Below are 13,789 nucleotides of genomic sequence, written 5' to 3'. Positions count from 1 at the left end.
TTTGCCATAAATTTACTTAAGACCATCGATTACCATCGATAAGAAGTTACGATTGCCAAATTTTATTTAAATAGAGAAGTCTATTCCATAAGTAGTGCATCATATAACATAAATATCAGTAGAAATCAGAATTAGATGATGATAACGTAATTGTTCTCCCTTTAAGATAAGTTTTCATTTACCTTCACATACCTGTTTAGAATTTTTTTAACAAGTAATGATTTTAGAGTCATATTCTTAATTATGTGCATTAATTAAGCATTCTTCTTGATTTAATCCCACTTCTAGAACATAGAAAATCATAGCATGATAATGTTCTCGCCTCAGCTCTATTTTCTCTTCTGTATAAAATATATAATACGTTAAGCAACTTAAAACTGAGTCGAAAAAATAAATCGTCTGCTAAGCTAAAATCGTTTGTTGAATTAAATCGTTAATTTTTTCTTCACTACTTCTCGTCTGCGCGTATCTCAAAAATTTTAGAGTGACCCATGCATAAATGTTTGAATAATATATTTTTATAACAATAAAAAGGGTGTAATATTTTTTTTTCAACCCGCTGTACCTAACTTTTTATGAACAGTGGTGGAGCAAATTTTGCCGATTCCATCTCCAATTCTGACAGCAGAAGTTTTTTCAGCTCCGACTCCACAGCTTTAGTAATGACTAGAGAAATATGACACGTTAATTTTAATCCATTTTTTTTAACTTTTTGAAAGAATATAAAAAAACGTTTCTGCGCAAACAGTTTGAGTTAGTAATGAAATCATTTCCTAAAAAAAATGCTTCTTTTTATACATTTTTTATTTATTTGAAAATGGTACTTACCCTCGTGCTGGAAGAAATGAGTGGTATACCAAAAGTATAATGGACAACAGCCATGATCTATTCCAGAGTAGCAGGAAATCAATACTTTATTTCAAAAATATGATTCTAAAAAATAATAAAAGTGACTCTTTAGATATACTTATTGAATTAAATATACTTTGATAAAACAAATCAACAATTTAAAAAACGATCAAATTATCATTCATATTAATTTATTTATGAATGCTCTATTACCGCATGTATTCATTTATAATTATGGATTTATTTGTACTTCAACTGATAATCAGAAATCTAATATTAATAAAAAGTGATAAATGCTATGAAACATGAATGGTTTTTGAGTGGCAATCAATTTATACTTCAACTCATAACAAACAATTTCATATCAATAAAAACAGACAAATGTTATGATGCATACACGTTGTGTACGTCAATAAATATTGAAAAATGTTATGAATCACGAATAGTTTTTGAATGGGAATCAATTTATACTTCTACTCATAATAAACAATTCAATCTGAATAAAAATAGATACATGTTATGACGCATGCACGTTACACGTAAAAAAAAAGATAAATGCCACGAATAAATTTTGAATGGGAATTAATTCGTACTTCAGCTCATAAGAAACAATTTAATATCAATAAAAATAGATACATGTTATGGTGCATACACATTGCATCTGAATAAAATTGTTGTTATTGCAGTTCATTTACGTCGCACTAGAGCTGCACAATGGGCTATTGTCGTCGGTTTGGGAAACATCCTTGAGGAGAATCCGAAGAAATGAAATCACAATTTTGATCCACTGTAGAGGTGATGGCACCCCCGCTTCGGTAGCCCGACAACCTGCAAGCAAAGTCGATCACTTTACGGTTGAACAGTTTATCGAGGACCCATAGCGCACACCCTCGTACCCTACGCAGTCTGAACCAAGTGGTCCCCCATCCGCACACTGACAGCAGTCAATGATGCTGACTGAACTGATCTGTTGGGAAACGTGTCTTAACGATCAGTCCACTGCGGGGCACACCTCAATAAGAATGAATAACTGTTGTGAATCAGGAGCAGTTTTCGAATGAATTTCAGACGAACAAGGCTAAACAAAATGAGATGCCATTTTGTTAAAAATCGAGGTTGTTAAAATTTAATTTCAAGAATATGTAATTGTATGCAACCTATGTAATTGTATATTTGTTGAGTTTTCCAAATAAGTTACACCCGATGTAGAAAATTAAAAATATTCCATAAATAAAATTTTGGTAAAAAATTTTGGTGTATAGTTGCCGCCTATTTTGGTACTGAGGTAAATTAAAATTATTTACAGTGCATGTATTCTCTGTTAACTTTTTCGCTGTTATAGTTTTATTTATTCATTTTTTGTTTGTTTATTTACTGACAACACATATTGTCATGCTCATTTTAACCAATTTATGGCTTCATTGCAAAAACAAGCATATTTTTAGTAATATATTCGCAGTAATTCTTTCAAACAATTGCTGTTTTGTCAATTTTAAGTAATTTTTTCATGATAACTTCAGTTCTTTACTTAGTTTACTGTAACACCAAAAATGGTGGAAACAATAGATCAAAAGTTTTTTCAGAGTAGATAAAAAAATCGTCTAAAATCTTCCATTATAAGAAAGTTAGTATCCAATTGATATGTCGTAAGCTAATTGAATAATCCTGCTCTTTGCAAATAGTAGTCGTCATTTTGCAATGCGCCAGGCTAACAGGAAAAGACTCCAATATTTTTGATCAGCCTTACGCATTTTAGGCTTATTATAATGAGCACACATATTACATGCTTATAGGCAAATTGGAAAGTATATCTTTCATCTCTCATTCGGCATGATTTATTTCAGGCAGTTTGCAACAAAGCCCTGAGCAGTAAAGGCTTATTGTAAATAGCCGAAGCAAATTGGGTCTAACTGAGTTATTTGTTTTGTATTTTTAATTAACTTAAAGACATGTAGGTAGATTGTAATGAGCCTTAACACTAGATCGCCCAAGGAAGTCATTTTGACTGCTTTTTAACTGCTTTTTTATTTACGAAAAATTTAAAAATAATAATGCATATTTTTTCCCCAAGTGAAATAATTTTTTTAATTCTTAATATTTACTAATAACTTGTTATATAACTGTAAATAATATAAAAAATATTAAAAATTAATTAAAGAAATTTCTTTACACATTAGTTAGTCTTTCACAATACAGTCATTTTGACTGTTTTTAGGCAATATATGTATATACTAAGCTTCAGTCTTTCTAGTGTTAAAACATCAGGCAGATTCGAAAATACTAAAGACATTTAGGAAATAGTTTTTTTTTAACAATAGAAATCATTTTTATGATATTCTTTTAAGAATATTTGTAAATGTAAGTAAATTTCAAGTAAATAAATCAAATAAAGATGCTAAATTTTAAGTACAAGTATTTCCATGCATGATCCTAACAGTTAAAAGCTTGAATTAAAACCTAGCAATAATTTATAAAATTATTGAAAAATTAAGGCTATGGTCCGAATCAGAATTTTTTAAAATTTATTCAAGTGACTACCGACTACTGACTGACTTGGTCTCCATTTCTCCGGTACGTAGGGCGTGTTAGGAAGGCAAAAGTACCGTTTTGAAGTACCCAAAAGAAAATTATAATTTCAGTTAAATATTCAGTTTATGATACTTAACGTTAAGGTCATATGTTTTTTGCCTTAAGTGTTAATTTCAAAGGAGCAGATAAGTTTACATACATGCATTTAATCCGATATGTTTTTTATAAACTTGTAGATTCAAACAAAAACTAAACTAAACTATAAAAATGTCATCTTGCAAAAAAAATCTGTAATTTTCGGGACAAAACTAGTTTGAAATCCCCATACCTGAACTAAGTAAGATCAAGTACTTTTATAAATGCTTTTCTCTCTTTGTGTTTATAATAGAATAATGACATAACAGAATTAAATGAAAAAAACCAGAAGGAAATAAAAATATTACAGAGGTACTAAGCCGTAGGCTGCTTAATTTTTTATCTCTATAGCATCAACTATACAGTTCAAAACAAAGTTAAAAGAGGACTTTACTGAATCTTTGACAAAAAGAAACTTTGGTAAATGCGTTGCTGTGACGTGATACAGCAACGCATGTCTTTTATGTTTATTTATGTTTTAATATAATAATGAAAGAATCATAGCTGCAAACGCACAATTTAGAAAAGAAAAACTTTACAAAAAACCAAATGTTACATTTTGAGATTATTTATAGTCTATCTATAACAGGTTGTTTTCAATTAACAAATACGCCATAGGAAAACTTTTTTTCCCTTCAAATATTGTTAGAATTGTTTATTTAGAAATCAGAAAGAAATGAAGCGATTTCATTTAAAACATTTTATTATAATTCTACCGATGATTTTTGAAGAATGAATTCACAAACTATCTATCACATATCGTATCAATGAGATCAGTGAACCATATCGATGAAATTTGTAGCGAAACTGAATCGATATCCGTCGTTCTTTTGTTTAAGTTATTCAGCTGCTACTCTATTATAATGGAATATGAAAATAAATGTCATTTATCTTCCGCATTCGAGATTCTAAAAAATGTAAATAAATAAAACGTCAGGTGACCGGTGTAGCGGTATTTTTTTTATTCCATCCAAAGTGAAGTGAAAAGCGAAATGATTCGTGACGTAAAAAAAAGAAGAAACTGTCAAAAAAGAATCCCGGAAACGATTATGATGATAGTAATCTGACAATCGGACGATTGCCTGCTGGCAGAAGCAAATAAATGCCAATGCGGTTTAATTTTACGAGTGAATATCACGTTCTCTCGTTTTGATAATCACTTCGAGGCATTTGATTCGATTTGACTCCTCGAAGGGAAGAGGTTATCAAACCAAGTTTAACACTTGAAGCGAAGAACGACATTCATATAGTTTATAAATTTTAAAACAAGGTTCTCACAAAGTAGTGAAAAATTGTTCTAAAAGGCTTTTTAGATTTCACTTTCACTTCAGTTTGTTGTTAATTATCATATTGAAACATAGTCTTTCGATGCTTCGATATCACTTTCAGCCACAGGGTCTTAAAGAGGACGCTTGCCGGGATAGCCTGGTCAGTAGGGTGCTGGGACCATGTCCGAGAGTTCGTGGATTCGAACCCCGCCGGCCGAAGACTCCCTGTGTTGTTGGTGACTGATGCACATTAAAATTCTGTCGAGTCGCAAAGTCCTCCATGTTCCCATAACAAATTAATACCTCTGGGGGTACTGGATTGGAGATCGATCGTTCTATGATTCAGGTCAAAATTACGATCTGTGGATGAATGAATGGATGTATGAATGGGTCCGCCTTATAAACAGGTGTGACGTATGGTGTGGCGAAGTCGAATTCTTGGCCATAGATGGCGCCACTGAAAAACAAGAATTACACACTCTGCCTTAAATTTGTTCGGTTTCACCAAGCAGACTTGCCCGTGTGGCAAGTGGCATTAGAACCAACCAAACAACCAAAGAGGACGCTATACTGAATGCGAAAAATCCTTCATTGCAAATTCTATTTTACCTGCATAAATAACTTTTAAATTTTAAGTATAAGAAACAGCCAGTTCTGGTAGACCTAAAGTATATAATAAGTTTCAAATGCTGAAAAAAATTCTAAAAATATCAAAATGTAAACAAGGATTACTTTTACTTATGCACCGTGGAGGTTATACTGCCATAATTTTCTTGCAATTTGATATTTTGAGGAAAAAAAACATTTTCAACATTTGAAACTTCATGGTGCAAAAAAAGAAGAAAAAAAGCGGATCACTCCGAAGAACTTTTGATCCAATGATCTGATTTTCACGTTCTAGGACTCAATCTTAATGGTTGAAGGGGATGGCCTCAAATATGCTAATTAATTAGCGTAGAGTAGGCGGTATTTTAAATTACGAAATCTGTCACCAAAACTCACTTCCTCTGAATAAACATATGACCCCCAAAATAACCGCAATCTGGAATATATTGTTCCATTAGTTTGGCCAGGAGAGCGGTCCAAATTTTGGAATGCTTAATGTTAATTTTACTTTTTGCGTATTTCATCATATCTCTAGAAATTTTTAAGCCAAAGACAACTGAACAATTTTTGCCCTCAATTATAAAATTCGTTTATCCAAAGATAATTCCACACAAAACATAACCTTCACTAAATATTTATCGTCTTCTACTATTATAATCAATAACAGTAAAAAATTATAAATTGTTAAGTATATAATTATTTAAGTCATTTTAAAAAACGTAATTTTATATGGAAAAATACAAAATTTAACCGAAATCGGTCAAATCCTAAGAAATCGTATTTTAAAAAAAGTCAAAAATTTAAAAAAACAAAAAAAAACATTGGATGTCAAACAGAATTTGCAATGAGAAGTTTCTTCAGCTGTATATAGCATCCTTTTAAGCTAAGAAACATAACTTACCGGAATAAAAGCTTCGGGATTCTGTCCTCACTTTTATTGCATATAATAATTACAAAATTTCCCCATACGTTTTCCAGATACATATTGGAATCGCGAGTATTTTTTCGCAGTTATAAATTCATTATAATATATGCGAAAAGAAATGTGAAATATTTTAAGAATATTTATGTTTCATCAACCTTTGGACGTCATAACGTTGTTAAAATAATTTGATCTGAAAGCAATTGCAAAAGTAGCGACAAACTGGCTGGTAGCTTATTTTTAAAAACATAATTAGCTTAAAACTCGAAACCTAAATTTCATTAAGAGATGAAGAACATGTGAAGATGAAAAATATGTATGTAACCAATTAAAAAACACTTATAAACTACAATCTTGGGATTTTTGGAAAGGCCACACTATTAAATTCGTAAAAAAAAGAATAACGTAAAAGCATTAAGAACATGCTTTTCGAAACAGATGAAGATAAGTGAGAAAAATGTTATAAATCTTGTCAAAAACAATAATTCAGAACGTAATTGGTATGGCCCTGATGGTTTAAAATGTTAACGATATGATTTTTAGGACTGATAAAGTAATAGTTGAAGTCGATTTATAAACGATTCGTTAATGGATTCGGGGAAAGGAGATTTTTGGTAAAAACGATTATCTGATTTTAGTACGCTCTACTTTAATGCCAAAATTACGTTAAAAGTTTATGACAATAATTTTAAATAAACTAATTTCCTTCTGAGAATGATTGTGCATTTTTACTAATGGTGTATGGAAAATTTGGGTTTATAAAACAGAAAAATAAAATAAATAAGAAATGTTATGTGTTTTGGTTATCTGATCTTAATATGCAAAAGTATGTTAAAATTATAATTAACAAATAAACAACCTGATGGCCAAAATTTTATTTTTCCGCATGATTATGCATTTTTACTAACGGTGTATTGGAAATTTGGGTGCATAAAACAGAAAAATAAAATAAATAAGAAATGTTATGTTTCTAGGTTATCTGATTTTAGTACGCAAAAGTATTATAAAATGATGTAGCAAAGTTGAATAACAACAACTTTGAATAAAGTGATAAACAACTTGATGGGCCAAATTTTTCTTTTCAGTATGATAATGCATTTTTACAAACAGTGTATGGATATTTTCGGTGAATAAAACAGAAAAATTAAATTACTAAGACATGTTATGTGTTTCGGTCATCCAAGTTAAGTATGCTCATGCACATTAAAGTTATGTGAATAAGTTGTATAACAACAACATTGAATGAACTAATTAACAACTTGATAGGTAAAATTTTACTTTTCAGCATGGTTATGCATTTTTACTAATGGTGTATTGAAAATTTGGGTGCATGAAACAAAAAAATAAAATAAATCAGCAATATAATGTTATCAGATGTTATCGTTGATATTGGTATAGTGTCTTGGAACTTGTCTTTACTTTATTATACCACAGTAGTCAATATTTTGACCAGTTTTTCATTCGAATAGGCAAATAATCAGTCTTTTGTGTTACTTTTGTCACAGTAGTTGATACTTTGTCTTATACTGGCGTCTTATGCAGGAATATGTTGTATTTGTCACTTTTTTGCCATGATAATCAGCTCGTCATATATCAAAATACGTTAGTGTTAACGTATACGTTACGTTACGTAACGTTACCATGACAAAATACGTTTTGCCATGGTAATTAACCCATCTTATAATAAAATACATCCATGTGGAATAAATGGTTTAAGAATAAAATGAATACATTTTAAAATGCTTCCTTAATATAAAAGCTAAATGTCCTTTTATATTTCAAATAATTTATTTCAAGGTATGTCCATCAAGCTCCTGTTTGTCACTCTTATGCCATGGTAATCAATCCGTCTAATTTTAAAATACGTCCGTGTGGAATAAATGGATAAAGAAAAGATGAATGCAGTTTAAATTGTTCTTTAATATAAAAGATCAATGTCCATTTTTTCAAACAATTTATTTCAAGTTATGTCCATAAAGCTCGTGTTTGTAACTCTTTTGCCATAATAGTCTTGCCATGGTAATTAACCCATCTAACATTAAAATATATCTGTGTGGAATAAATGGTTAAAGAAAAAAATGAATACATTTTAAAATGCTTCCTTAATATAAAGGCTAAATGTCCTTTTATATTTCAAATAATTTATTTTAAGGTATGTCCATCAAGCTTCTGTTTGTCACTCTTATGTCATGGTAATCAATCCGTCTTATTTTAAAATACGTCCGGGTGGAATAAATGGATAAAGAAAAGATGAATGCAGTTTAAATTGTTCTTTAATATAATAGCTCAATGTCCATTTTTTAAAACAATTTATTTCAAGCTATGTCCATAAAGCTTGTGTTTGTAACTCTTTTGCCATAATAGTTTCCCCACGGTATTCAATCCGTTTTACATTAAAGTACGTCCACGCGCGTGTGGAAGAGATGAGTACAGTTTAAAATATTTCCTTAATATGAAGGCTCAAAATCCATTTATTTTAAGTTATGTCCATTTATTTTAGTATGCAATTTAAGCTATGTCCATGATTTTAAATCGCGCTTTTCTAGGTTCATTTTCTTAAACGAGTATTTGAATCCCGAACAAAAAGCTAAACGATAATCTGAAATCTACAATCACTTTTTATTACAATTTTTTTTTTAAGATATAAAAAAAAAAAACACAAAACACCGTCTCGCAACAAATCTTCAAATTGAGCTAAGATAAATAACCGAAATAAAGTATTTTTTACTTGAAGAGTATGAATAAAAAACGAAGAATTCTTAGGAAATAAGGTGTAGTCCTGAACTTGTTAGGTAAAACCTTGACATACATATAAGTATATTCTGTTCAAAATATAAAACAAAGCATAACAACATGCGTTCCTATTAACCCACTGATCTTCATAAAATTATTATATATTTTTTTTATTTACAGTTAACCTTTCCCAAAGAAATCGTGCATAGTTATTTACGACAATCGTGAGAAAATTATTTGTTTGAGTACCTTTTTTTTATTCGGTGGAAAACGACACATTCGAAACGGTATTGTTCTTTAGCTGGCAACAAATGGTCGCTCATTGTTTTAGGGAACATATTTCGCAGTCTCTTTTTTTTTCTCTCTCTCTCTTCCCACGAGTGAAAACGGAATCCATTTCGAACGTGTTGCCGGGATTTTATTTTCGGATAGCAGGCAGTAGGGGTCATTGGAACGTTGGAAATGAAACGATGGTCAAATTTTTGTTTTTCTAACTTCGATGAAAGGACTTTTTTTTAAAAACACATTTTTTTAATAATGATTATTTTTCGTTAAAATTATTACATGATCAGCTCTTTAATATCCCACCACAAATTTTGTTGTTGTTGTTCATTTACGTCGCACTAGAGCTGCACAATGGGCTATTGGTGACGGTCTGGGAAACATCCCTGAGGATGATCCGAAGACATGCATATCAAAATTTTGATCCTCTGCAGAGGGGATGGCACCCCCGCTTCGGTAGCCCGACTACCTGCACGCGAAGTCGAGCACTTTACGGTTGCACAGTTTAACGAGGACCAATACCGCACACCCTCGGTCCCTGCGCAGATTGATCCAAGTGGTCACCCACCCGCACACTGACAGCGATGGTCTGCTGGGAACCGTGTCTTAACGATCAGTCCACTGCGGGACCCACAAATTTTGCAACTGTGAAAAAGGTTGTGACACCCGGTGGCTGAGTGGTAGCGCTTCGCGCTCTCGCGCCACAAGTCATGGGTTCGTTCCTCAGGCCGGTTATGGTCAACTCAGCCTTTCATCCCTTCAGTGGGTCGAGGAATAAGTACCAAGCATGCTTGGGAACTAAACACTGGGGGTTCCGCGTTCGGCTGACCACCTGACCGGAACATCTGTTCCCGCACCCCAGAGCCCAAGGTCAAGACAACTGAGATGGGCACAGTAGGTCTTGGCCCTCTATGGGCTGTCGCGCCACTGAGTTTAGTTTAGAAAAGGGATATAAAAGTGTCTTTAAACCATTCAGAACCGTGATCAAGTGATTCTCCATTCGCGGCCCATTTTATAATACAACAGACGAACTTTTCAGACTCCAGCGGCCCATGATCACTCGGACGGGATCTCAATTTATAACCTTCGTATTACATCTTGTATTAGTACATATACGTATTTTATAACTATATTTTCTCGGAACAAGCAGGCCTGGGGTAGCATTCTTTTCTCCTTTTGTCGATCCTAAAAGGGATAATGTAAAAAGTGGTGGTACATTGATATTTAAACACAGTGGATATTTATTTCTGTTCCTACGACTTTTGCAAAAAGATAACTCTGTATTTTGGCTATAGCTCAAAGTATAAATTTATAAAAATATAATACTATTAAAAACTATCTTAGTTTTTTAGAAAAAAAGAAATTTTTTTCGAAAGGATTACATTATTTTTAGCTCTGTTGTTTAAGTTTATATAGATATAATAATTATTTATCAAATTTTACTTTAAACATAAATTTTTTTTAAAAGTATTCGGAAGAAAATTTTTTTTATTGCTTCCAGAAAATAATGAAGGAAATTCAGAATATTATTTACATGACATAAGTTACAAATAACCAATTTGGCAAAATAAAATAGGATTTGCACTGCAGTAATGAAAAATAATAATTCTTTTTCCTACTGAAATATTTTTTTACAACATTAAAGTAATTGTATGCCGTATCTATAATTAACAAACAGGGATTTAAAAATCAAGGAACATAGGTTATTTATTGGTTAGAATTTATTATATTCGGAACTTTTAGCTTATTAATATAGTTGATTAGATATAAGAATGATCTGAAGAAAAATCAAGGAAAAAAATTGTATTGCCACAGGCTTAATGTACTCTTTATTGGCAGATGAGGCCCTGTCATACTTGCCATTTATTTTACTCACTTTTAAAGTTCTTTGTCGTGGTAGCGATACAACAATTGACTTTAAAATTTTGGGGAAGAATTATTTTATCTAAAGAATATACTTAAAACTTATGTATATTTATAAATATAATAAATATCATCATAAATCAGCTTTTTTAAACAGAGATAAAAATATTAACGTACACATTTTGTTATCTCTTTAAAAGTAAAAAGAAAATCTCTTGCAAACATCTGGTAGATTCGGTAAACTATGAACTGTATTTAAAAATCCTGAAACTTTGCCTATAGCTTATAGTCTTTTGTACTGCCTGACAATGACTAAAAAATATGACTAAATAAGGTGTTATCAGATTTTGAGCTAATTTATAGTAAATTTTCAGGCGATTGGGTACCTGCAACTTGAAAAGAAGTTTTTGCATAAGCATGAGATTTAAATCAGATTTAATTGGATGCCTGTAACGGACGTCATGCGTGTGTGTCGAAACTGATTGACTTCTGAACACCACGGTTTACCCGCGATGATGTCACATGCAGGTGCCTAATTTATAAACTATAGTTTCCAAATTCTTTGCGATTTACTAGTTGAATACCCGTTGAACGTATAGGGTGAAAAAAAAGTAAATAATCAATAAATCGGCATTAATCAACGCTACGAAATCATGCAAAATACTTAAAGACACATACTGAGACAAGCTAAAACCATTTCATTTCTTTTTAAAAATTAATTATTTTTTGCTGTCTTTCCAGGTTATTTCAATTTATTAGATTAACACGTTGAGCGCCGCGTCAGCCATCGGTGGCTGACACTGGACTCTCCATTTAGGCCGCGTTAGTCACCGGTGGCTGACACTGAAATTACATTTAGTTCACGTCAACCACCGGTGGCTGACACTGAAACTACATTTAGTCCGCGTCAACCACCGGTGGCTGACACTGAAATTACATTTAGGCTCCGTCAACCACCGGTGGCTGACACTGAAATTACATTTAAGCAGCGTCAACCACCGGTGGCTGACACTGAAATTACATTTAGGCTGCGTCTGCCACCACTTGCTGACACTGAACTTTCACATAGGCCGCGAAAAACAGCTGGCTGACAGCGTATAACATGATATAGAACTATAAAATTTACACTGTTTTATGGAATTGCAGAAAATTTATTCAAAATTTACTTAATTATTGTGATTCTTGGTTTAATAAATTCAATTTAGTAGATTTTTATCCACCACTATTTTTAAACAACTCGTAGTCTTATATAATTCACCACTTTTGTCAGATATGTCATGTTAAAATTTCTAAAAAAATAGCAAAATCTGTCCAATATTTGCAAATTTAGTTTGTAGTTATTTACCTTGGCCAGATGGGCAAGCCATGTAAAATTAGCGTGTCGTTCAACGTGTTAAGTAAAAGATGTTTTTAGCAGTTCATCAGATTAAAATCAAAATTAACCGTAATCAGTATCATTTGGCAAAATGCTATTGCTCATGGTCAACTTCAAGGTCAGTCAAAACTTATTATAATCATTACCTTTTTTTTCTGTGGGTCGTAAAAACCTATTTACATAGTGCCTATGGTAGGTGACTTGGTACAAATATTAGTATATTTAGTAACTATAGATATTATTATTATCTACCTAGTACTAAATTACAATACTAGTACATCATTGAAGTCAATAACCACATATTCATACCTGCCAACTTACTCTCTCTCCGATAATGGATTTTCAGAGTGGTTGTAAAACAATAAACGAAAAACAATCTGACTCAAAAATATATATTTATATTTTGATCCCGTTGAAATTCGCGTGCGCAAGGATTATTATGTTTTGATATATTTATTGTAATTATGTATATGTAGTGGTGGTCAAACTCATTTATAATTATTGTAATTTAAAAAGTTAATTGGAATAACCTGAGTATTGCTACCACTTTAAATATGAAAATAAAATCTTCCGGAAAATCCGGAAGAGTTGGCAGGTATGCATATTTATCTTTTCCAGGTCGTTGGAATTCTGTAAGTACTACTACCTGACTATTTTTTGCATATCACTAAGAGCCAATGTATAAAACTTAGGATACGTGCTTGGACAAATATTAAAAAAAATACTAGTAAACTAGGTGGTAGATGAGAAGGCAAATTGGCTTGGTCATAAATGTAGAGAAAACAAAATATATGTTATTCTCAAGAAACAGAGTCCCAGACCCCTATCTTGAAATAAATTCTTATAGATTTGAAACAGTGAGGAGTTTTACTTACTTAGGATCAATTATTACCACTGACAACAGAATTACTCCTGAAATAAAAAACCGACTCTATTTGGCGAATAGGACTGTCTATGAGCTATGAAGATTTATTAAATCTAGGTTTCTTTCTAGAAAAACAAAGTTCTTAATCTACAAAACTCTTGTCCGGCCAGTCTTGACATACGCTTCTGAAGCTTGGACAATGACAAAAATGGAGGAAAATTGTATCGCAATATTTGAGAGAAAGATTTTGCGGGGTATACTTGGTGGTGTAAATGAAAACAATAACTGGAGAAGGAGATTTAACTTTGAACTGTACAAGATTTATAAACAACCTGATATTATTAAATACATAAAAATAAATA

The 13,789-nt window shown here is 31.7% G+C and overlaps 1 protein-coding gene across 1 annotated transcript in view; it reads right to left on the bottom strand.

The window, feature by feature from the left end:
- LOC107443771 (protein FAM107B) overlaps nt 1-13,789 on the bottom strand; it is a 177,128-nt gene that overhangs the window by 117,093 nt on the left and 46,246 nt on the right. Inside the window, exon 2 of the mRNA XM_043045647.2 lies at nt 829-933. Within this exon, the coding sequence (XP_042901581.1) occupies nt 829-882 (54 nt within the window). The 5' untranslated portion in view covers nt 883-933. The remainder of the gene's footprint in view (nt 1-828; nt 934-13,789) is intronic.

This window comes from Parasteatoda tepidariorum, chromosome 2, assembly GCF_043381705.1.
Source record: "Parasteatoda tepidariorum isolate YZ-2023 chromosome 2, CAS_Ptep_4.0, whole genome shotgun sequence".
Lineage (NCBI taxonomy): Eukaryota > Metazoa > Arthropoda > Arachnida > Araneae > Theridiidae > Parasteatoda > Parasteatoda tepidariorum.
The sequence above is the reverse complement of the archived record's forward strand: the minus strand, read 5'-3'. Positions and strand labels throughout refer to the sequence as shown.